We start from the raw sequence: 26,016 nt of genomic DNA, 5'->3' as shown, positions 1-26,016 counted from the left end.
TTACCCTGTCATTGAAAATTTAATCTAGAGGCAGGACTTCTACAATGTTAATCCACCTGTACATATGATTTTCATGTTAAGCAAGGAGAATATTACATTTATTTGATAGCTATGGTTATTTTAGTTGTCTTATGATTTTGCTGAGAAAACATGAACTTGAATTCATATATAATGATTAAAGACAGATATGACAGATTCAACTACCCAACAGTAATGCCAGGTCAGACTTATCTCTCATTTGGCCAATGACAGAAGAGAAATTGATTAAAATTGATATTATGACTGTAATTATGTCTCTTCTATTCTCCCAGTGAGGAGCTGCCATCTCTCGACCAGTGGCAGTGTGCTACACCTTTGGATCGCTCGTTGAGGCACATCCGTACACTCCAACTGCAGCATATTGTCGGGGCGGCACTTGCACTCAAACATGGACCTGAAACTGAGCTGTCCACGGTCCTGGAGCAGGCAGAGGACTGGGCCAACAGACTGAGGACCATGGCTGAGGAGGTGTGTGAGGCATCTTACTGTTAAATGCTTTATGTACATCCTCTTTATACGACTCTTGGCTGCTGCCATCAAGAAGTGTCATTGCTATCTCTTGTCAATTTAGTTGAATTTCAGTTCAGTTTTATTTATATAGCGTCAATAACAATACAACCTGCTTGCAACCTCCAGAGCAGCCTGAGGGCGACGGTGGCAAGGAAAAACTCCCCTTTAACAGGAAGAAACCTTGAGCAGAACCCAGCTCATATGGAGGGACCCATCTGCTGAAGGCTAGCTGGGTAGAAACAGAGAAGATCAGTGCCAGTGGTTTCATGGTTATAGGTGATCAGTGTATATAGTATATACCTTTTTGTTTCATAGACAAATTAGTATACGAGTGGTTAGATATGGAAAATACGGAAAATAATAAGGCTCATAGCCCAATCAAGGCCAGACTTGTTGTCCCAAATGTCTGTAGCAGTAGTCAGGAAGATCCATGGAGCCATTTTAGCTACAGTTATGGGGAATGTGATAGGAAAGAAATAGTCTACTTTTAAATGTCATCTCATCTCATCTTCCATACCGCTTAATCCTCACCAAGGTCAGGTGGGTTGCTGGAGCCTATCCCAGCTGGCATTGGGTGAGAGGTGGGGTACACCCTGGACAGGTCGCAGGGCTAACACAGAGACAAACAAGCATTCAGCTAGGGTCACTTTAGAGTCACCAATTAGCCCGATGAGCATGTCTTTGGAGGTGGGAGGAAACCAGAGTACCCGGAGAAAACCACCAAGCTGCTGTGCTGTCCTAGTATACTTTCACAAGAAAGTTAATTACTACTACTAATGTACTCTTTCTGTATTCTTTTTTTGTTTTTTTTTGGTCTGTGTACGGCCTTTGTCTCTTGGCCAGCCCCAGAATAGTCTCCCAGACATAGTGATCTGGATGCTGCAGGGCGATCGCAGGGTGGCCTACCACCGCATCCCAGCGCACACTGTCATCTTCTCCCAGCAGCATTGTGGCAAACACTGCGGACAGCTGCAGACGGTGTTCCTCAAGGTACGCACCAAAACAGAGCAACGTACGTTCCTTCTTTCCTGACACAAAGTGCGACCAGTTCTTTTTTCCGTGTTTGTCGTGCAGTACCCACAGAGCAGTGGAGGAGAGGCCAAACTTCCCGGTCAGCTCAGGGTCAAAGTGTGGTTCGGATTGGCCGCCGATGTCAAACACTTCAACCAGTACGCTGAAGGAAAACTGTCCGTCTTTGCTGAGACGGTAAGAGACCTCATTTCCAGCATTGACCTTAAAACAGCTAGGATGACATAGCTGCTTCAGCACAGTCAGCTCATAACAGAAAAGGAATACAATTAATAAATGTCAAAAACTCCTTTGTTCTGTGCAGACTTGGCTCTTTTTCATGACTTAAGGAGAAACTCTATGGAAGCATTAACGCTCAACAAGTCAGAATGTCTGTTTGTAAAAATGTCTATACAATAAACTCTAAATGAAATGGACGCACCCTCTGTGATGTCATCCATAGGATTCATTTGCTTAACTCCACCTAACTCCTGGCCAGTTCAAAAATGGAAAAAGAGTGGGAGTTTGAGCCAAGCTGAGGCAGCTAACAATCCTAATTAACCTTAATTATACGTGTCTTATAACTTTGGTATAATTTTGAATTCATTTAAAAATGTACCAACCACAGTTGTTATGAATGAAGAAAATAGCTAGGGCTCCCAAGACATTTTTTAAACCAGGTTGTAAACAGGTTTATTTCCACAGTGTAGGTGGATATTGTAACAAGGAAATATATGACTGACTCGCTTTTGTCTCTAGTTCAGTCTCTAGTGGTTTTTGGTGTAAGACAATATGTGGAGACAGTTGTTGCTTGTGGAGAGTATGTTATCGTTTTCTGAAGCCTAAATATGGCAGATGCTGCCCTCTTGCACTGTTGTCTTCATTTTTGTATGGGTAAATTAATCAGTTTATTAAGTATATGTATAGTCTCAAAACCAAATGGTACTTAGTAGTTTTATTATATATTCTTTTCTGTGTCAGTTATTGTAAATTTTAGTTTAGGGGTAAAAGTGATATAATATTGTATAGTTCACAGGGAATGTTGGTATAGATTTCCCTACAATGAATGTCCTCCGACTGCTAAGCTGTTACCACAAGAAAGCACGGTTCAATTAAAGTTCCATCTTGGACATAACACAAACACCTCCATATGACCTTCTTTCTCTCTTATAGTATGAAAACCAAACTCGACTCGCCCTAGTGGGAAGCTGGGGAACTACAGGTTTGACCTACCCCAAGTTCAGCGATGTCACTGGGAGAGTTAAACTCCCCAAAGAGAGTTTTAAACCCTCATCTGGCTGGAGCTGGGCTGGAGACTGGTATATCAGCCCTGAGAGGACGTGAGTCTCAGATTATTTGTGTCAAACATAGGTTGCTCATGTTTCTCTGAGTTTTTGAGGTAAATAACAGAGGAATTTTGAGCTTCTTTGAATTAATTTTTAGAGGCTTTTTGGTCTCTTTTCACAACAGCTTTTCCATCTAAAATGTGTTGATTTGTACAAGATATCAGCTATAGAGGTGCAGATTTTCCTTTATCATTGCTAAAAACTATTAATGGGTTACACAATTGAAAATAGAGCACTCATTTATTATTTTTTGTCTGTTTTCTTCCATTTCTTGCTTTCTTTCTTGATTATTTAAAGCACTGTAGTTTCTTTTGAATTGGTGACATTCACTCACATTCTCAACCTGAGCTCAGATAAAGTGAACTGTAGAAGTTTTTAAAACATGTTCTACCTCATGTTTCCTCAGATTGCTGTTTGATGTGGACGCCGGTCACATGACCTTCACAGAGGAGGTGTTTGAAAACCAGATGAGGCTGCCGGGCGGACAGTGGATCGGCATGCCAGAAGGATACACCGATGTGGTGTGTGTGTGTGTTTTCTTTGCTTAACACTGTGCGTCTTGGTTAATCTCAAACAAGAACATACTGTGTGTGTTTGAGTCAGAACGGGGAGAAAGCAGTGCCAAAGGATGAGGTGGAGTGTCCTCCAGGTTGGGTGTGGGAGGAGGTGGAGTGGAGTGAAGATCTCAACAGGGCTGTGGATGATCAAGGTACACACACACACACACACACACACACACAGAGAAAATATTTCCTTCTACAAGATATAGAGACTGGAGACTGGTTATTAGGAGATCATTAGATTATCATATTATCTGACTGAAGTGGTTATGAGGTGTTTATATTCTGAATGTTGGTATACTAGCGTCCATGTAAATGAATCCTGTGTGTGAATGTTCAGGGTGGGAGTACGGCATCACCATTCCTCCAGACCGTCGCCCCAAGTCTTGGGTGCCGGCGGAGAAGATGTACCACACTAACCGCAGGAGGCGATGGATTCGGATGAGGCGACGAGACCAACAGAAGATGGATGCTCTGAGAAAGGTAGCATGAGAAAAAGATTTTACAAAGTAAAATCTGAAACCTGAAAGATAGTGCATGAGTCAATACTGGATCCTACTGGATTATTACTGTATATTTTCTTATATTTGTGCCACTCTAGAGTGTGCTGATACTTTTGAAGTATTTTCTTCTTTGTTGATCTGAACTGAATTGAGACAGAGAAAGAGATGTAAAGCCAGAGTGAATAGATAGAATTAAGAATATGTTTTTATCATGACATCCATATATATGACTGAGTAATCTATAAAATGAACAAATTACATCTGAACTTTCTCCATGTAAGCATCTGAATTTCTCTGTTTCGGCCACTAAGTGGTGGTCAAGTTTGATAAATAACCAACAGACAGACACAAACCGAAATGCATTTAAACTTGTGACTTGTCTTTGTCTAAAAAGATGAAAAGCTGAATAACGTTTTTATTTATTATACTTAACTGAAAGTCTTTGAGACTTCAATTCAAATAATGTTAAGATGTGACTAGATAACTAACTATAAAAATAGAAGACACAACCAGACAAGATGTGACCAGACCAGACCAGAAGAATTTATTGATTCCTAAAGGGAACATTAGGTATTACAATGGCTACATACAGGTTTTATGAGAAACAGAAACAGAATAAGGTCATCATAAAAACATAATATGAAAACAGAACACATCGTGCACTTGCTTAAGTAAGTAAACTAAGCTTACATTGAACGTTAAGTAAGTTAATGGACATCATGAATATGGTGGCATATCCAGTAGTATGTATGTTTATGCATGTTTCCAGCAGCGTCCAGACGAGGCGGAGAGGGAGGGTTGGGAGTACGCCTCACTTTTCGGATGGAAGTTCCATCTGAAGCCTAGGAAGACGGACAGCTTTAGGAGGCGCAGGTGGAGGTGCCGCATGGAGCCCCTAGAGAAGACTGGACCGGCGGCCATCTTTGCTCTGGAGTGTTCCCTGGTGAGGGAGAGATGTGAAAAGAGAGAAGCAATGTTTGCTTTTCAGTCATGGCCTGTAGCAACCTCTACTTCTGTGGGAGGTCTTTACTGTTAAGAAAAACACACCTTTAGGACTAACTTGCTGAAGTGAACATGAAAGTATTGATTTTGACCATCTAAACATTGAAGACAAACTCCCATCTTAAACGTCATGGCATACTACAGCTTTTAGAGTTCCCTCTGTTAAAATGAGGAGACCTAAATCGTCCCATATCAGAGTCGGAGCTTTCTGACTTCTTCCTTCTGTCTTTCTTCTTCCTAATCCCACAGAGCAGCATAGAGGACAAGAATGATGACAAGTCAGTCACAACCACATTTGGAGTCAATAGACCCACCATTTCCTGTTTCTTTGACCGTAAGAAGCACACTTCCTCTTCACCTTTCTTCCCCTTCTCCACTTTCTAGTCAGTATAGTAAATAGAGTTTATTATGTTTTTGCAGGTGGAACCCGTTACCACCTGCGCTGTTACCTGTATCAAGCCAGAGACCTGCTGGCCATGGACAAAGACAGCTTCTCAGGTACTGTGCCCTGATTTAACATACGTTGACTCACCAGTTCATAAACTACACTATTTCAATACAATACGGTATTAGTTGAACTGCATTTGGTTCTTGGCAATTAGTATTAATAATTAAGGGAAATTATTAATAATATCTATAAATAGTTACTACAAGTAGTAAACCTTGGGGCACCACCCTGTTTCCAGGGACTCATGAATTCAGCAAATATTACTGTGTATAATTGCAACAAACACCACAATGCCAGATTACATCTTACAATATCTTACAATAACTTGACTTACTATAAAAATTATTATAATTCAATCATTTATACTAAAAATGAAGTTACTAACTATGCCAGGCAACACACATGTGCTAGAAATAGTCATGTAAGCCGTGCCTCTTCTGCCGAGCCAAGATGGCGTCTCGTTTAGAACCAAACTTACGGCAGATGCAGAGCAGTGCGCGTGTGAGAGAGAAGAGGTGGAGAGAGGGAGAGAGGTAGAGGGAGCCCTCAAAAGGATTGGCACTACAGCTGATAATCGCAATATTACAACACAATAGCCGAGTCAGGAACCAGAGTTTGCCTGGTCAGCTATTGGTCCTTGAACCAGTGATATTAGCTAATCAGCTGATAGTGGTGGTCGGCCAACAACAAAATGTGCAGCACGAAATAAAAACTGCATGGTATACTAATTATCTCTGCCCAGACACTAGGCATCTTACTTGGCTCGCTTCGTTAAGCAATTGTAGCATATATTAAATTGTAACCCCTCTGTGCTTATTTGCAAACTGCTAACGTCACTCATGTAATGCTACTACTGAGACAAAATCTGCGATGATATAGCAAAGTTGCCTCGCAGTTATTTTACACCGGAGATTTTGGCCAAGAAAACTTTTGAAAGGGGCAATGAAATGCGGCCTAAACTTGTTGTTGTTTTCATGTTTACAGTTAGTCATTTCATGAAGTAACTTACCGTGACTTGTGGAAAAGGGGGAAAGTCCGTTGGTTGATCGACTGACTGGTCAGATGATCGGGAGGTTTCGTGGTGTAGAGTGGGGGAGGGTCTTACTGAAATGTGAGTTGATTCGATCTGGGTGAGCACAGCTCACTCCACTGGACAAAATAAATCAGTACACCCCAGGTGCTTTTGTCATTGTCACACTTTCTTTTTCTATCGGCGCAACATTTCACTGATACGATAGAACCCCCACTAGAACTGGAGCCGTCCTATCGGGCCCCGATATATCGGTGACCAATAATCGGTCGGTCACTATTCTCGGCTCTTTACGGATCGGAAACAACGTCTTTTCCTCATCATTCTGTGGTTCAGTTTGGCTCCTTTTGGCCAATGATAGCCTAGGTGTGAATGCCACAGTGAATGATGGGAAAGGGAGTCTTTTTAGGACTCCCTTCGTTATGGCACTTTCCTGTGGTCAGGCTGTAGCGGGACCACACAGGCCCCGCTCAGGCCTGTAGGCCCAACAGTGTTTTTATTGTGGAGGACCCTTGTCCATGGTAGGCCACCAGAACCAGCATTTGAGGGGAAATAGGGTTCGATTGATTCCAGGATGGCAAGATGATTTACTGGTATGCACCCACTGAAGAACTGATAACCAGACAGAATCAGGGACAAACAGATCCCAGGTAATTGGTGCCACCACCTTAGAGGCTGCTTAGGAGACCGAGACCGAGAGTCTCGGTCTCCTAAGCACTGCAGAGACAGTAAGTAAGAGTAAAGCTGAAGAGAAGAGGAGTCTGCAGGCCTGCCTAGAATTGAACTGACCAGCAGTCTGAATGAAGCAAATGTTTTTGTGGTTCATCCACACCACAAACGGTAGCTGGGATCCTTCCAGCCAATGCTACAATGCTTCCACTCTTTGAGAGCCATCTTGACAGCCAGTTACTCTCAATTACCACATCATAGTTTCTCTTGGCTGGGATCAATCATAGAGAGAAAAAAGCACAGGGATGAAGTTTACTGTCTGGCTCTAGCCTCTGGGATAACAGCGCCATGACTGAAGCATCCACTTCAACGTACTGTTGTGCTGGATCAGGTTGGATGAGAACAGGCGCAGAGGTGAAGAATCTCTTCTGCTTGGAAAAGGTAGAGTCCGCCTCAAAAGTCCAATGAAACTGCACAGAAGGGGAGGTAAGGCAGGTTAGCAGGACAACCACACTGCTGAAATCCCAGATGAATCATCTGTAGAAATTTGCAAACCCTAAAAACCTCTGTTCTTTCCTGTTCTTTCGAACTGGCCACTCCAACACTGTTCTCACCTTTTCAGGTCCCTCTCCAATCATGAAGCCCAAAGCTGATAATGAAACTGTTGTTCCTCTAGGACTGAGAAAGAATGAGAATATCATAATAGACAAACACAAATTATTCAGGAAGTCTTTCAGAACATCGTTGACAAGAGCTTGAAAAACGTCTGGGGTGTTGGTATGGCCGAATGGCATCACAAGATACTCAAAATGACCTCAAGTGGTGTTGAAAGCCGTTTTCCATTCATCTCCTTCCTTGATCCTCACTCAATGACAGGTATTTTGGAGATTGAGCTTAGGTTCACCAGAGGGGTGAAAGCGTCAAGCAGAGGTAAGAGGTACTTATTCTTTTCTTGACTGTTATGTTGATGAGGCCACGGAAATCTATGCAGGGTTTAGGAGTTGAATCTTTCTTGGATACAAAGAAGAAACTAGCCCTCACAGGAGAAGAGTCTCTAATGTACACATACATGGCTTTACATTCAGGTTTAGACAGATTGTAGAGACGACTGGAACAGGCCGGCAACAGAGCACCAAGGAGCAAGTCAATGGAGCAATATGTTTTTTGTTTTTTTGAAAAATGCGCCTGAAAGCGTGGCTGTATGTCGCCTGTAGCTCCACGAGGAATAACCTGTTTAGGTTATTCTGGGTGTGTTAATAGTTGTTTTTTGTCTGACTTGTAGTTGTTTTTCTGTGCCTTGAACCAGTCAAATGGTTTTTGGTCGTTTTTGTCTTTTTGTGCTGTTTTTATTTTTGGCTGTATCATTGGTCGTTGGTTGTGGAGTTCAGTGGAGTAGGTGTTGTGTTCCGTTGGTAGGTTCCTGCAATCCTGCTAGCGCTGTCCATGTCTCCGTAGCTGCCTAGAGTAAGGCTTGAGAGTCCCGCTGAGCTTCAGGAGAAGTGTTAGGAATGCCAGACTGGAGTTGGAGGAGCAGAAAAGGAGCTTCGGGTCAGTGGCGCTGTCTCTACTCAAGGGGAACATGAGGTCTTTGGTGGCAGGATGGATGGACTGTCTGCACTCGATGGAACCTAGAGGCAGTGTGTTATGAGAAGTGTTTTGGAGACGTGGTTCATAGGACTACAGGATATCTATGCCCAGCTTCAAACTCTACGGGTGGACACACTCCATTGACGTTTACATTCTTCCCCCAGTGGACAACGACAAGGAGACACTATTGACGATGATATGATCCATGCTGCTGTTGCTATGCAACTGACCAAACAACCATATCGGACACAGTTTTGCTAACTATTTTTTTTATATTTTTTCATAATTCTGTAAATTTAGTCTGTCTAAGTCTAAGTATATGAAGAGAGATAGAGCTTTGTCCTTAGTGAATTCCTCTCCCAGGTCGTGGTAGATCTCAGGGACTTTGGAGAGTTCTGGAGACGTGGTGGGTTCAGGAGAGAGAGGGTTGGCTCTAGTTGGAGACAAAGCAGATTGCAGATAGGTCTCATGACAGAACAGACTTCACCCAGAAACTCTCCCTTTGGCCCACTCTATGCCAGGGTTGTGTTTTACTAACCAGGGGTGACTAAGATCTAATGGAGTGGAGGGGGCAGAGATGATGCATAGCTGGATGGTTTCTCTATGGTTGCCAGATAGGATTAGTGTGAGTGGCTTCGTAAGATGTGCGACTCAAGCCAGCAGGTGTCCATCCACAGCCAATGCAGTCTTGGGTTGCTGCAAAAGCAACAACCTTATGCCTGGCTGTATCGCCACCTGCTGGTCCAGAAAAATTCCCCAGAATCCACTAGGGCTAAAAGTGGTAGAGACAAGGTAGTATAGCAGAGAGCAGGGATCTGGAAATTGACTTGGAGACAGAGGGGAATATGACTTGGCCCACCAGTACCCCCAAAGCTACTAATCTGTCTTTTGGCTGAATTGGGCAGTGGGAGATGTAAAGCACCTTCCTGCTACAGTATAGGCACTCACCCACCACATGGAGCCTTGAACTCTCCTCCCGGGTGAGATGGCCCCAGTTGAGCAGCATGGGCCCAGTTGAGCAGCATGGGCTCCTCAAACAGTGGCAGGTATAGGCTGTGTCTTGGAAATGGGCAACATCAAAGCTCTCTCCCGACAGTGGGAGAGCGGATGGTGATTGATCCTGCTAGACCAAGAAACCAGAGCCTTCAGATTGGAAAGGCTCATTTCTCGAAACAAGTTAATCTCTGATATGAACGTTTAACCCCCTCTTGAAGGCTGTCTTCAAGGCATCATCAATCCAGTCTACTTCAGCAGCCAGAGTCCAGAAGTCTAAACAGAAACTGGATGTTGTCCTTGAGAGATGGTCATAAGGGCTGTGGAGAAATCAAACTCGTAATCGGGGTGGTCAAACAGACCTTTAAACTCAACAAATTCTCCATAATTTATGTCATTAAATGAGCACCAAGAAAACCTGGCTTCAGCTGATACCAGGGCCCTGCCACTTAACAGCCCACAAATGTACTGAACGGATGTGGACTCGAACAAAAATTCCTGACAAAGCCTTGTCTGACCTGAGAAGGTTCCGGGTCTGTTACTCGTGGATTCTGTGGTATTGTTATAGCTGTTATGGGAGGAGCAGAGGCTGCAGGAGGACTGGAGACTGCAGGGGGAAGCAGGAGTTGTAGAACGGACAGAGAGTAAAGCAGATACCTGTGTGGTTAACGCAGAAATTTGCTGGGCAAGAGACTGGTTGTGCTCAAAAAGGGCACGAATGTTGTATTTGTCTTGTCCTATCATCACACTTGACAGCTTGCTGGACGGTACGATGTTCAAAGCCGGTGTCTGCAGGGTCCATGTCATGGCCAGATTTACTGTCTTGATTTACGAGAGCTGGACCTATTATGCACACAAACAGAGGGAGAAATAGTTGTAAAAAGAAAACATGTTTTTAATGTTAGTCATGTTGTCGAGCTGGAACTTAAGTCCAAGCTGGAGCGCAGTTGGCTGTTCGGTCCAAAAGGGTTGCAGGCGAAGACAGAAACTGAGGACAGAAAATGCATTAGTTGGACGGAAAAGGTAACGAGATGACGCTACTGACCCAACGTACATATCTCTACCACTGAGGTAAGCTGACATTCTGGCGATGAGTGATGAACTGAACCAGGCTTATATCAAGTGGAAAGTGGAAGTGGCTGATTAAACACAGGTTGATTACAGTGGATGGTGTGCAGCTCCGACTCCTGCTCCACCCAGCTCCAGACATACATACACAACAGGAAAAAGACAAGACACATGCCCACAAAAGGGAAGGGAAAACAAGGAGAACACTAGGATCCTGACAAAATATTGCTGAAGCACCTGAATCAAGATGCTGAGTTGTGAGGAAATCCACCAACATCTCAGAACTGAAGTTGTTCTGTAATAAGGAATGGGCTCATCCCAGATGCTGTAGACGACTGATCAGCAGTTACCAGAAATGCCGAGTTGCTGTCATTGCTACACAATGGCTCACAGCAGAAACAGAAAACAAGGGTCCACTTACTATTGCAAGTCACAGATATGAACAAATTATTCGTCAAATGATATTTTGAAATATGCAAAAAATCAATGCATTTGTATCCTCCTGTCACAAAACTGCAAGTTTGTAACCTTCCTGTGGGTTCAGTCATGGTTTTAGCAAAGATCTCCAAAGCTCGCTTCTTTGGATTGTTTGTTTACTATTCATCAGTCTATTTTCCATCTCTATTTTTTTCCACCGGACTCACATCCTTTATTTATTTTTAATTGTGGTTTCATGGTTCATATTTAAAGTCTTCCCAGTCTTCTTCATCATGTTTATTTACCTCTGTGGCTCCAGCTCAGGTCTTGACTACTGCGGCTGCTGCTATTTCCCGTGCACACACGCACGCACGCACGCACGCACGCACACACACACTCTCAGTCTTACATAACCCCCTGGGCTGTTTGTATTGCTGTTTATATGAGCTAATGGGCTATTGGGAATGGCCAGTAATTGAGTGGGTCACCATAGGTGGTGTGTCTGTGCAGAGTGTGTGTGTGTGTGTGTGTGTGTGTGTGTGTGTGTGTGTGTGTGTGTGTGTGTCTGTGTCTGTGTCTGTGTCTGTGTGTGTGTCTGTGTCTGTGCAGAGTGTGTGTGTCTGTACAGTGTGTGTGCAGTGTGTGTGTGTGCGTGCGTGTGTGCATGCGTGCATGTGTGTCAGATAGAGGGTTAATTGAGTGCTGGTAGGAAAATGCATCTTAACTTATGTTTACTCCGATGCTAACGGCTCAGTACAGACTCTTTAGCCAGCCTGAAATAACAAACTACTCAGTCTGTGTCACTGTACATACATGTGTGTTTGTATGGATGCGACATGCACACACACGCACACACCCACACACATTGGTAGACGTGTGTGTTAACATACAGAAGAGTGGTTGTGACCTAGAATAACAAACTTACACCGAGCGGCGTTCCCAGTCCACCGTCTCGAGCTCGGCATTCCCAAGCTACTGAGGTCACTGTGAGGGACGCCAGGAGAGTTTAAACATGGACATTTGTTCTTCTACTCTTGTGAGGACCCTCATTAAAATGCATTCACTATGTTTTATTACAACTTCAGCCTCTGCTGAAGAGCAAAAACTACGTTTACAGGGAAAACATGTCTTCGGTTTGATTCAGTTTTAATTCAGTTTTATTTATATAGCGCCAATAACAATACAAATCGTCTCAAGACGCTTCGCAAAAACCAGCCTGCAACCTCCAGAGCAAGCCTGAGGGCGACGGTGGCAAGGAAAAACTCCCTTTCAACAGGAAGAAACCTTGAGCAGAACCCAGCTCATATTTGATCAGTCATACGGAGCAGAGTGTGTTAACAGGGAAGCTAAATAAAATTATCTGATCAGATATATGCATATACATCTATCACTGCAGAAGTTTATTTAATAATGAAGTGTGGTGGCCTTTTTTTCACCAACCTATAAAAACACTAAATTCATTCAATACAATAAAATGACCAAGACATATACATTGTTGCTGCTCAACTTTTATCCATTGACTTTACATGACATTCCACATTATGACCCCACTTTGGGATGCACACACAACAAACAACAGTAGCTCAATTATTTTGAGACAGCAACTATTTTGCGCAATGTTCTTCTACACTTCGTAAGAATATGGTGCTAAATCACTCATTTGAACAACTGGTTGTTTCCTGTTTTCTGTGAAAAACATATGCAGAAAGCATTCATCTATCCCAGGCAGAAATAAAGCATCAAATTAAGTATTTTCAGGCTTATTAGGAGCTATGATTTCCTTTTGGACTGATCATCAAAGGTTTACTCCACCCCTCTTAATCTGTTTGAAAAAAAATACTGTTCTGACCACTGTATTCTGATTGAAGTGGTTATACTTTTATTCTGATAGTGGAATACTATGACTAGTTTCCTTGGCCCTTTACTTTTGTTTAATCAGAATTTTGAACTTAAGTTTTGTTGCCTAAATTTGACCAAAGTTGGATATGCTGTGTAGTTTAAAAATGTAATTTGCAAAATTTGAATCTAAGAATCTTTGAAAAGTAAAATATCAGTTAATTTTGCGGCCAAGTAGAGTTTCTTCTTCTTTCTTCTTCTTAAGATATTTATGATCCATGTCCTCTCTGCAGACCCCTACGCTATTGTGTCGTTCCTCCATCAGTCCCAGAAGACAGTGACAGTGCGGAACACCCTCAATCCCACTTGGGACCAGACGCTCATCTTCTATGAGGTTGAGATCTTTGGCGACCTAGAGGCCACGATGGCCAATCCCCCCAATGTCATGGTGGAGCTCTACGATCAGGATACATACGTCAGTGTTGTCCGGAAAGTTTCAGTTTTTTTTGGTTGCTTTAATGATATATGTGACTGTATTATAAATGTTCAGGGAGCAGATGAGTTCATGGGCCGCTGTGTGTGCCAGCCGTCCATGACTCCATCACCACGCTTGGCCTGGTTCCCGATACGCATAGGAGACAAGAACGCTGGCGAGCTCCTGGCTGCGTTTGAGCTCATACGCAGAGAAAAGGTCAGCCTTTTTTGCTGTATTCATACTCAGTTTGGAAAAAAAAAGCATGTTTTAAGGGCTGGTCACAAGCCAATACTAAAGTACTACCGGCAATGAAAGATGACTATGTCGCATCATGTCTATGGTGTCAGGACATTCTGCACTAAATCTTGAAACCAGCAGGTGGCAGTAGTTTGTCATTCAAATGTGGGAAACAGGACAAGGTACTGTTATCTGGGAGGCTAGGATAAATACAAAACATCATACAGAGGCTTAATCATATGATACATTGGTCTACACTTTGCTTTCTCTTGAACCGGCTGCTCAGAAAGAGCCCTCACACGAACACACTCCGCTGCTGATTCAACAAGATGAGAAGTTGCAGATTTCTGTTGCAACTCGTGCAACAGACGCTTACTGACAGCCTGACACTGGCCAAGGGCCAACTGTGAGCTTCACATGTCCTGGCCTATTAATTATTTTGGAATATGTATTAGTTATGGGTAATGCAGTACATTTTCTGCAAGTACGAGCTTTAATTGTATGGCAGTAATTTATCTCCATTTTCACTCGACAGCAGTCAATTCACCATATTCCAGGTCAAGAGGTCAGTTTATCTCAAAAAGTTTTGCCTTTTCACTCTCTGTCAGATTTAGAGAGTTTTCACTTTGCTTTTTGTACATTTTCATCCTTTAACATTAACATTTCTCTTCCACAGGGAGACATTATGACCTCGACCCATGTTCTAGATGAGGTAAAATGATATCAGTCAAGGGTATACATTCATAAAAAATGAAGGTATTCTGGATGCTCATTTTGAATCAGTTCATAACGAGATTATTAGAAATTAACATTAAGATTCTTTTAATAAAAAATCGTTGAGTTCTGAGTTCTCTTTTTATTTCACTTTCTTCTTTTGTCTCTGTTTGTCTTCACCGTTGCATCCCCAGTTGATGCTTCCAGGATTCCTCTCTGAAAATCTCCAGCAATGGGTACAATATAGATACTTGCATACAAAAATCAAAGCCATCCTTAACCATGCTGCTTTATGTCAGCGTGTCCATTTACAACACCCTGATAATTTCATCATACATGCTTGTAACTGACTCCTTTTGATCTTTTTTCATAGTTTTGTTATATTTCCTCCACTAACAATATTTGGTTTCCTGTTGCATCACTTGCAGATATGTATCCCATAGACGATATTTTAAATTTCATCTTCTCTCACGATTGCAAGAAGATTTCAGTTCATCAAGATGATAAGCCCTGTTCAGACCTTTTAATGGCCGTCCTCAGTGATCAGATCACCTGGTCAGGTGATTCAGATCACTTAACCAGTTACTTTAGCCAGGAGCTACCAAACCAATTTTTTTTTCATGTACGCACATAGTGACAAAAATACATGAGTCTTGATGCAGTAAAATTGCAGTAAAATGTTGTGCAAACTGCTTCTGTCTCAATAGATTGTTGTCTATTTCAGAACCATGAGCAATGCCGTTTGTGGTGAGTGCCATGATTTTGTGACATTATACAAATTCTGGAAAATAATGAGATGGTTGGTTATTTTAGAGACACAAAGTCCAGATCACCTCTGAAGTGGAATGAACAAACAAATCTGAAACGCATCTTCAATAAGTCTTGGTTGTGTTCACACCTGTACTTTGCCCACTTGTGATCAGATCATCCAGGACCTTGTTACAAGGTCTGAACAGGATCACTCCAGCTTGGACTTTTGTGATTAAGAAGAAAACAATGCCTGCTTGTTTTATCATCTTAAAATAAGCAAAATCTTTCCCTTGTTGAATAAAATAGAATTAAAGAAGAAAAGCTTGTGTGTCACGATCAAATCTTTTTTTCTTTAAAGGTAATTACACTACATTTTGCAGGTCTTTATCTTGACGTGACAAAACAAGGTAGATATTTACAGATATGCCATCTTTAGCCTTCCACAGGTAGTTTTTTCCACATAGAATGCTGTATTTGTGTGGTTTTAACTCTAAGACATTTTTGATGTGCTACCACTAAACATCATAATTAAACATAAATATATGTGTGTTTAAAAATGGTTGCCTGGCAGTCAACAGCATGGCTCCCTTTCTCAATAAACCTCTGTAGATGACCTTCTCTGACACACTGCTGTGCTGCTTTCCTTTTGGCAGCCAGAGGAGTCGGACCTCCCATACCCACCTCCTCAGAGAGAGCCCAACGTCTTCATGGTTCCTCAGGGAATAAAACCTGTTCTACAGAGAACTGCCATCGAGGTAGGTTCTCTGAGGTTTTTAATGGGATGAAAATAAAAGTATACTCAGTCTGCTGTTTTTTTGTTGATTTTTTTGATTTTTTGTATTTTTCACAGTATTGCATTACATATAATTCCTTCCCTTCCTGTCTTCTCCTGTAAGATCTTAGCGTGGGGCGTCCGTAACCTGAAAAGTTTCCAGTTGGCCAGTGTTACCTCTCCCAGCCTCCAGGTGGAGTGCGGAGGAGCGATGGTCCAGAGCTGTGTCATTCACAGTGTGAAGAAGAAGCCAAACTTTGATGTCAACACACTGATCCTTGATGTGGTGAGAACACCAAGACATACTATACATGTACACTCAGGGTGATCAGTGCCTAGGCCTGCTGCTTTCATTGCTAATGAGAGTTCTCTTGTGATGTGGTTTGCTTTGGTCATTTATCTTCATCAGTGCAACCATAGTAATGGCAGAGGAAGAAGAAGTTCCCATGCTTCCTTGGGGTTTTCCAAGAAAAGCACAAATTCTGCTTTAGAAGTTGAACATTTTAGATGCTTCCAGCTTAGCTGCTGTAGCTTCAGCTCAGAGTTGTGAAAAATCAGGGTGAAGACTTTTCCCAAGGATACTAGCATATACATTAAGTAATGTATTAGTATTAGTACTAATACAACATAACTACAGGGTAGAAAACTGTATAAAAGTCATTTACCCCAGCCTAGAAATCAGAAAACAAAACTTCAGAAATACCTTTTTATTTCAGCCTGTCAAAACCCTTTTTTGCAGTTTCAAATTATGACATGATCAGAAACCTATAGTTGGGTGTTTGTTTAGACCCTTTATATAAAAGATTTGCTCATATTCCCAGAAATATTTAATTTGAAATTTGGGGAGCTGTGGGCTACTGGTTAGAGAAGCAGATTTCAAACATTCATTCCGCATGTTCCTCCTCTTTCAGCAGCTACTAGACTAACTAACTTGTTGACTTTGTCCGAGAGAACTGATCGCTTCTAATTTATAATGTTGCTACAAGTGAGAACCATCTCTCACACGGAACAGTAGTTGCAGGAGTGGTCAGGATAGCCAAAGTGCTAGCAGAAACCCCGACTCACAAATGCTTGGCGTTAATGTGGTATTTTAAGCTGGAAGGGTTTCTGTGAAAATAAAACTCCTTGCTACAGAGTGTGCATAGTACTTTATGTGGGTCCAGTGTTCAATCTTTTTTTTTTTTTTTTGTACTCAAATTTCCCATCGAGAGGGCCAACATTCTGTTTAGCATCTTCCATCTTTATCAGTTGGTTCTACTGCCTGTCGGATCAACTGCCCATTTGTGCATGTGCAACTTTAACTCTACTTGACAAACTGTCCAAAATGCTCTGCCAGAGATGTTTCAGAGTCTTTCTGTACTGCAGATGGGTTAATTGTGTTAAAGTTTTTAATCTAGTTAATAATGATGATGGGTTAATTAGATTTTTTTTTAAAAAAGAGTTATTATTGATTCATTTATTATTTACGGTACATCTTCCTTGACATAGATACATTTATGCAAGGAGAGTAAGGCTAAGGAAATGTGGGCTAGTGTCAGAGGAGCACCTTTGAGGTCACTGCTTCAAACCTCACCTCATGGGTCATGGGTCAAGTGCCCTAACTTGAATCTGGCAGGAAAAACGAATTGTCCACAAACCATCAAAATCAATATTCGGCGTGACCACCCTTTGCCTTCAATTCGATTCAGTTCAGTTCAATTTTACTTATATAGCACAAATGACAATACAAATTGTCTCAAGACGCTTTACAAAAAACAGCCTGAAACCTCGAGAGCAGTGTGAGGGCGACTGTGGCAAGGAAAAACTCCTTTTTAATAGAAAGAAACCTTGAGCAGAACCCAGCTCATATAGAGGGACCCATCTGCTGAAGGCCAGCCGGGTAGAAACAGAGAAGATAGAGAGAAAAGTAGAACAGAGAGGGATACGCAGCAGTGAGTAATAAATAGCTAAGTAGTAAATTATAATTGATTAGAGGACAGGAGCTTGGTGCCAGAGAAGAGAAAGTAGAGGACATGTCCTTGGTATGTTGCCCCCTAGCAGCCTAGGCCTTTGACAGCATAACTAAGGGATGGTTAAGTCCAGCCCTAAGTTTTGTCAAAAAGTAAAAGTAGAGACGGTGTCTGCCTCCCAAACCCAAACTGGGAGCTGGTTCCACAGGAGAAGAGCCTGATAGCTGAAGGCTCTATCTCCCATTCTACTTTTAGAAACTCTAGGAACCACAAGTAGGCCTAGGCTCATCGTAATGATATGTTCGGACAGTATGGTACTGTGAGGTCTTTCAGATATGATAGAGCTAGGCCTTTCAGGGCCTTGTATGTAAGGAGGAGGCTTTTAAATTCAATTCTAGATTTTATAGGGAGCCAATGAAGAGAAGCAAAAACTGGGGTAATATGATCTGTTTTGCTAATTCCTGTCTGTGCTCTTGCTGCAGCGTTTTGAATCAATTGGAGGCTTTTTAAAGAACTATTTGGATAGCCAGACAGTAATGAGTTACAGTAATCCAGCCTGGAAGACACAAATGCATGAACTAGTTTTTTCCGCATCACTCTGAGAAAGGATGTTCCTAATTTTGGCAATATTATGTAGGTAAAAGAAAGTAGTCTTGGTCACCTGCTTTATGTGACAATTAAAGGACATATCCTGGTAAAATATAACACCAAGGTTTTTCACAGTAGTACCGGAGGCCAAGCTAATGCCATCCAAAGAAACCAGGTAATTAGATAATAAATCTCTGCCATGTTTAGGGCCAAATACAGAAAATATATATTATATATATAAATATACATATAAAAATAACATAGAAAATCCCAGATCATCCAAGCCTTTATCCATGTCATCCATGTCTTTAAGGCATGCTTGGAGTTTAACCAGCTGATTAGTTTCATCTGGTTTCATGGATAAATATAACTGGATATCATCTGCGTAGCAATGGAAGTTTATGCTATGCTTTATAATAATACTGTCTAATGGAAGCATGTATAATGTGAATAATATTGACAAGACAGCAACAATTCCTCTAGATACACTTGTACACACTTTTTGAAGGAACTTGGCTGGTAGGGTGTTCCAAACATCTTGGATAACTAACCACACATCTTCTGTGGATCTAGGCTTCCTCCAATCCTTCTGTCCCTTGATGTAATCCCAGACACACTTGATGATATTGACGTCATGGCACTGTGGGAGCCATGCCATCACTTCCAGGACTTCCAGGAGTTCTTCCTTGTGCTGAAGATTGTTCTTAATGACCTCGGTTGTATGTGTGGGGTCTTTGTCATGCTGGAGAATAAATTTGGGGCCAGTCATATGCCTCCCTGATAGTACTGCAAGATGGATAGCTCCCCTTTTGTTCCAGGTGGCATAGATCTGTTTGCTCTGTAGGCGTGCTGATGTGGGTCGAGACTGTGAGGGAGGCAGGACTTGATGTGATGTTGGACCAGCCTCTCAAAGCACTTTGTAATAATAGGTGTGAGGACTACTGGGCCTTGAGGCGGTCTATGACAGGAGTTTTTTGGAACAGGGATGATTTTGGATGATTTAAGGCAGGGTGGGACCACAACTTGTGACAGAGAGGTTGAAGATGAAGGTGAAGACCTGTGAGAGCTGGTCGGCACATGGCTTTCAGAATCAGAATAGACTTTATTGCCAAGTATGTTTGTACATACAGGAATTTTGCCTCTGTGATTTTGTTGCATGGAAGAAATAAAATCGTGAACAAATATAAAATATACAGTATATGTACTACAATGGAAGCTGGGGTTCACTGCTCTGAGCACCCATCTCACACCATGCTGCTTAATAGTGAGAGAAGGGGGTATGAGGGCTGGTGCAGACAGTGGTGAAGTGGCTGTGGCTGTGTGCTGTATTGTTTCAAATTGAGTGAAGAAGCACCTCAGTTTCTTGATGTAGAGAGGACAGACTCTGTGTGTGTTGGAATATATTCCATACAATAAGTTCGAAGTGGTCTTGCAGTTGAGAGTGCTTCCTGGGACCAGGTTGACCAGGTCTTTGTGACTGGTGGTGATCTGTGCCACAGCACGTGCAGGACGTGCAGCAAGGAGAGGTTATCTGACTTCCAATTCCAACTCGGGAGAACAGCTGTCTTTCTATGTTGTTTGACCAGTCAATGTGCACAACGATGCAGAGCCACACTCCCTTGCTCTTACCTGAGTCCAAATTTCTGTTGTGGCAGTGGAACATGCTGTCTGCTAGCTGTACAGCAGCATCTGGGATTAGCAGGTGAAGCTAACTTTCCATGATGACTAGGACACAGCAGTTATGGATGTAGTGATTCCCAGCGAGAAGTAGTTTCACAGCATCAGTTAGACCATGAATATAGCAATGGTGAGGAGCAGGCTGGGAGGAGGGGGATTTTGGGGATCTTTTCTGAGCTTAGCCAGTAGCCAGCCCCTGCAGCCTTGCTTCTATTTACATTTCCTCCACAATCTGTGTCGCCAGCCAGACCCGCAGGGAGCCCAAAGGTCTCACTGCCTCCTTTGGTATGTTGTGTGCATGTTGCAAGTCACAATACTGGCAGAAGTACACACAGAAGACACACAAGGATGCTCAAAAATGGATACATACATACACGCTGCCATCTTATCCACCAAGAGCAGCAACTCATAAACATATCTACAGATCACAGTATTGGGATGCTCACATGTTTATTTTCAGTTCAGTCCACTTCCTGCTTCACTTTCAAACTTTCAACAACTTTCAGTCCACCTCTATTCTTCCAAAGCAATTAATTCAAAAATTGCAGATATGGAGAAGCACCTGTAAATAGTAAAATGGAAATATGCAAGAACCAAGTGGACCAATCACAGCTCAAAAAAATAAAAATAAATAAAAAATCAACTGAAACCTCAAAGTAAGGAGCCATTACTTATTGTTCATGTGTGAGAGTGTCCTCTGAGAATGTATTGCATGTAATTACATTCCACTTATTATATATTTTTTATTTTTTTATTAAAACCTAATTAGAAATATGGAAACACTTTTTCCTAATAGCAGCTCCACAATGACCTTGAAAGTTTCATGTTAACAATGTTAAGGTCTGCAGTTGAGCACCTTACCATTTTATTATGACAGCTTTAACTGGAGTATGGAAATATTCACATATTTTTCCTTTAAATACAGATCCTTGTTTTGGCTCCTGAAGTTTAATGTTAACAAGATTAAGGTCGTTTTGACCACCGCAAGAGTTTGACAGCCTCAACCGGACTGTGGAAATATGCACATATTTTTCCCTTAAATGCAGCCCGTGTACTGAGTCCAGGCATTTAATGTTAACAATATTAAGGTCTTAACTTGACTGTGTAAGTGTTTTCTTATGCCACAGGGGCAGAAAATGTCATGTGCATACTTTCCTTAAATACAACTCTATGAAGAGTCTAACCACCTAATGTTAACTTTCTCTGGTTATTGTGTGTGTGTTTAGCATCATCTGTCTCACTTAAGCCTTTGTTTTAAAGCCAGGGAGGACAAATGGGCTGGAGTTTGACTTAATGAGAGTGGATAAATGTGGTCACAGCAAAGGCTTCAAAAGTTTGACTTCACCTTAGCTCTTTTCAAAAAGCAGAAAGCTCAAGAGAGCTTAAGAAACATACAGCAAACACAGGATCACAGGATAAAATGTATGAAAGCACACAAAAAAGAAGAAAAAAGAAAAAAGAGGACCACATTTCAAAACCACTGCCTTACAAAAAGGACAAAATAAATGAGTAGTTAATTAAAGGTTGATGAAAATCAAAATGAAAGTCATCAAATGAATAAATGAAGTAAGAGCCAACACACTACTGGAGAGCAGTTCCAAAGGATGTATGTCTTTGAAGGTTCTCATCTAGAACATGGTATCCTAAGAAGCTGAAATAAGGGCAACTGGACTTTTAAGGTTTCTTGAAGATGTTTCATCCAAGTAGCTTCTTCACTTCTAACAGACTATTGGGGAGTACCAGACAGGGGACTGTCTTCTCTAATGACTGGAAAGTATGTGGTCGTTAACATGAGTAAACTTGACACAAGTCCAGTGTATTTTTTTGGGAATTAAGATGACTATTTGAACGATTCTTTGTTTTGTTTTTTTGTTTGAGCAAAATGTACTCTGGTGACAAATCAGTTAGGTATTGTGGAGCCCAGAGAAGCTCAGGAGGAGGTTGTCTCCTTTTATTTTGGCATCATGTCTTCTTTGTTTTCAGTATGTTCACCATACTTTTTCACTTTCATTCGCTTCATAGAGACTTCCCCGTGAGGAGCTGTACATGCCCCCAATTGTCATCAAAGTCATCGACAACCGTCAGTTTGGGAGGAAGCCAGTGGTTGGTCAGTGCACCATTTGGTCGCTGGAAGAGTACCGGTTCAGCCAAGAGGAGGAACAACCTGAGGAGGAGGATGGATGGAGACGTAAGACACAGAGTGATGGATATAAACAAAGATCTAGACAGATGATTCATGGCAAACCTGTCTGTCTGTGCTTGTATAGGTGAGATGCCACAGTTAATTTCTGGGGAGGTTTTTATTGACATTGATGATGAGGAGCCTCTCGTTCCTGACCAGGTAAAACAATCTTGGCAGTAAAAAATGCTTTGTAGGAACAATATCGAATTATTATACAATCATCACGCATTATCTTGATTGTGTCTCTTTGTGTTTCTATACAAAATCCATAAAAGGACAAAAAAAACAATGTCTCTCAATATTTTCTGACCTTTTTAACCAGGCTGTGGCTTTCAGCCTGAGCACAGAAAAGGAGATTCTTTATACAGCTGGCTTTTCCATTTCTAATCAAAATCGCTGAAACACAGGGGAAAGAGCACAATTCACACTGAGCAAAAATAAACTGCAGTTTGTGTTTGTGAAGACATGGTTCACTGATGTCTCTAATAATATTTGGGCAAAAGTACAGCATTATGACTCAGCACACAGTCCTTTGGAGATCTGTCTTTTAACAGAAAATATAAACAACCTTATGAATAGCAAAAAGCATAATTTCAGAAGTGGATTGTGACATCAAGGTTGCTGTTTGCAGAAGAATGTTGGGAACATTTGTTAATAGTGACAAGGAGGCAACTTTAATATGAATTTTAAATGATGGTCCTGTTGCCCTTTCTGTAGCTGCTCCACCAAAAAAACAACAACAACAACAACAACAAAACACTCTGTTATGGTGTGACACACCAAGTCGATCGTCAGCTAGACGAACACTAAGTGTCCCTTAGTTACGTGGGTGTGTCCTGGTCACACTTCTATTGGGAGCTTTTCCACGATTTGATTATGTGACACAAAGAAGGCTTTTTTGCCTTCACATCCACAAATATTTTCACAACAACATAATCATCTAGAAACAATAAACTCAGGAGAGATCAGCTCTGTATGACGGTTTGTAGGTTCCTAGCATCCCCGCTAATAGTAGCTCTTACTAGCTTCCTCTCACTTCCACCTGTACGAAGAACTGTTTCCTTTCAAGCAGGTGCAGAACATGTACAAGCTATCTAGTCTTTGTGGTGTATTGAAGTTGAACTTTTTGGTCCGGACGTTAGATAACAGTTTATGCTGTATGGCATCGGTTTAGTGTGTCCATACCTGTATGTACCACTTCTATACATCATTCCTGTTAAGCCCCCTGAGTTGACCCACAGTGATTTATTGTAATATTAGCAGCCTTTTGAATGAGCAGGGGCTTGACCTGTCCATTCTTCAGGTTATCAACAAACTGCAATGTTATCTGTAATGTACGTGATGATGTATGAGGGAGGAAAAAAAAGGCACGCAGTTCTCACAGCAGGAGGTCCAACTTTTGCCGATGTGAAAGCGCACCAAAGGCGAGTCGACCCGGGTCTGAAAATGGGATTTCCGATGTGAAAGCGGTGTTACTGTTATGTCTTGTGTTGGTCACTTAAATTCATCACGTCTCCACTAGCCATGACACATGCTGTACAGAAAACCAATAGTTCAGAGAGATAACTGCAGATAACCATAAGGGTATTTAGAAATTTTATCTTATAAAGCTCCCCATGAATATCAAGAGATTTGAAAAGATTGGAGCAAGTCTTATAACAAGTGAAAAGTGATGTAAAATCTATATAAAGTCATGAAAATTAGCTGCCATATTGCTAGTATAATTAGACTACCTTGATACTGAGATCAATATCATTAATAAACTACAGCAGGCATTGTGTTACATTTGGACCATGGACTCAGACCCTTAAAGTTTTTCCTTGGAAATTATAACAGAGAGAAATGTAAATCAACCACAAATGATGGGCAAATGTTGTACATATTTTGACTCAAATACAGTGTAAACAAACTGTAGCTTGTGAGCATTTCAAGACCACAAATGATGAGTAATGTTAACCTCATCTATGTTATTATTGATGATGATAAACCATCCTCTTTTCGTAAACCTAATTGAGCCATTGTTGCTGTGATTAATCAAACCTTCAAGGTAGAAATCACAGAACTGATTTCGTTAGAACGTCATCTACTGCTTATTCAGGGGCACCCTCCCCAGCCACTTCCACTAGGTCCTCCGGAGGAATCCCCAGGCGCTTCCAGGTCAGACGGAAGATGTAATCCCTCCATCGTGTCCTGGGGCGACCCCAAGGCCTCCCTCCGGTGGGACAAGCCCTGAACACCTCTAACAGGAGGCGTACCGTGTTTCCGAGCTCCTTACCCTATATCCTAACCCGGCCACCCTGCAAAGGAAGTCATTTTGGAGGCTTGTATACGCGATCCCGTTCTTTTCTCTTTCCTCACCATAGATTAGGATTGGAACATAGGTGGACTGGTAAATTGAGAGGTTAAGTGCCTGCATCACTGCAGATGCTGCTTCAATCCATCTATCAATCCCCCGCTCCATGCTACTCTCGGAGCATCCCCCACAGCCTACCACTGGGGACTGGTTGGGCAAACTCCCTTTACCCACCAGCACCTTAATGAGAATAAAGAGCTGGTCCATTGTTCCATGCCCGGGACAAAACTGCATTTTCCCTCTCGATCTGAAGTTCAACTATTGATCGAACCCTCTTTTCCAGCACCTTGGCGTGGACTTTCCCAGGGAGGCTGAGGAGGGTGATCCCCCTATAGTTGGAGCACATCCTCTGGTCCCCTTACTTAAATATGGGGACCATCACCCCGGTCTACCACTCCAAGGATGCCGCCCCCAATGTCCATGCAATGTTGCAGAGGCGTGACAGCCAGGATACCGAGTGTGGATCTCATCTCATGGATCCCTGCCTCCAGGGAGTTGTTTCACTAACACGGCGAGTCCTCCCCCAGGGATTGGATGACCCCTCTCAGGCCCTGCCACGAACTGCTTAGCCATGCGGTGGTCAGCTGCTTCCAGAGACCCACAGACCAACCATGCCCTGTAGGCCTTCTTCTTCAGCTTGATGGCTCCCCTCACCCCTGGTGTCCACCAACGGGTTCAGGGATTCCTGCCATGTCCAGCCCCAGCAACTTTATGACCACAACTTGCAACAGCCGCCTCAACAATGGCGGAGCAGAGCAGGGACCAATGTTCCCTAAACATCCCCAGGAGGTGGTTGAAGCTCTGTCAGTAAGAGTTGAAGACCATCTTGAGTGGTTCTTCTGCCAGGTGTTCCCAGCAGACCCTCACTATTCGTTTGGCAAAGCACTCATTGTACCAAGAGCACCGATGAACAACCTTATGTCCGAACATGGTGTGAGTCATGGACAGACTGTGATTTGCACAGAAGTCCAATAATTGGGTTCAGATTAGGCAGGCCATTCTTCCCAATCACGCCCCTCCAGGTGACGATGTCATTGCCCACGGGAGCGTTGAAGTCCTCCAGCAAGACAGTGAAGTCCCCAGTCAGGGCACAGTCCAGCGTCTGTCCAAGGGCCGCCAAAAAGGGTGGGTACTGCTGTTTGGCGCATAAGTGCAAACAATCCACCCAAGAGAACCCAACATGCAGGCAGGTAGTCTTTATGCAAGCAAAAAATCCACCCTGGCCTTCCTCCCCTCATCTAGAGCAACTCCAGCAGAAGAGAGTCCAACCCCTCTCAAGAACTTAGATTACACAGCCAATGCT

General features: G+C 42.4%; 1 protein-coding gene across 12 annotated transcripts in view; it reads left to right on the top strand.

Moving 5' to 3' along the window:
• dysf (dysferlin, limb girdle muscular dystrophy 2B (autosomal recessive)) overlaps nt 1-26,016 on the top strand; it is a 96,567-nt gene that overhangs the window by 29,912 nt on the left and 40,639 nt on the right. For 10 of the 12 annotated variants that reach the window (XM_047582070.1, XM_047582091.1, XM_047582113.1 and 7 more), the window contains 19 exons: nt 312-507; nt 1,393-1,539; nt 1,624-1,755; nt 2,731-2,897; nt 3,310-3,424; nt 3,507-3,612; nt 3,804-3,946; nt 4,736-4,909; nt 5,218-5,302; nt 5,389-5,466; nt 13,310-13,491; nt 13,567-13,707; nt 14,264-14,293; nt 14,405-14,440; nt 14,637-14,678; nt 15,846-15,947; nt 16,089-16,250; nt 22,201-22,366; nt 22,446-22,519. In XM_047582070.1, coding sequence (XP_047438026.1) covers nt 312-507; nt 1,393-1,539; nt 1,624-1,755; nt 2,731-2,897; nt 3,310-3,424; nt 3,507-3,612; nt 3,804-3,946; nt 4,736-4,909; nt 5,218-5,302; nt 5,389-5,466; nt 13,310-13,491; nt 13,567-13,707; nt 14,264-14,293; nt 14,405-14,440; nt 14,637-14,678; nt 15,846-15,947; nt 16,089-16,250; nt 22,201-22,366; nt 22,446-22,519 — 2,278 coding nt within the window. The remainder of the gene's footprint in view (nt 1-311; nt 508-1,392; nt 1,540-1,623; nt 1,756-2,730; nt 2,898-3,309; nt 3,425-3,506; nt 3,613-3,803; nt 3,947-4,735; nt 4,910-5,217; nt 5,303-5,388; nt 5,467-13,309; nt 13,492-13,566; nt 13,708-14,263; nt 14,294-14,404; nt 14,441-14,636; nt 14,679-15,845; nt 15,948-16,088; nt 16,251-22,200; nt 22,367-22,445; nt 22,520-26,016) is intronic. The other 2 variants (XM_047582080.1, XM_047582139.1) reach the window with 2 other exon arrangements.

The sequence above is a fragment of the Mugil cephalus genome, chromosome 1, assembly GCF_022458985.1.
Source record: "Mugil cephalus isolate CIBA_MC_2020 chromosome 1, CIBA_Mcephalus_1.1, whole genome shotgun sequence".
Classification (NCBI taxonomy): Eukaryota; Metazoa; Chordata; class Actinopteri; order Mugiliformes; family Mugilidae; genus Mugil; species Mugil cephalus.
The sequence above is the reverse complement of the archived record's forward strand: the minus strand, read 5'-3'. Positions and strand labels throughout refer to the sequence as shown.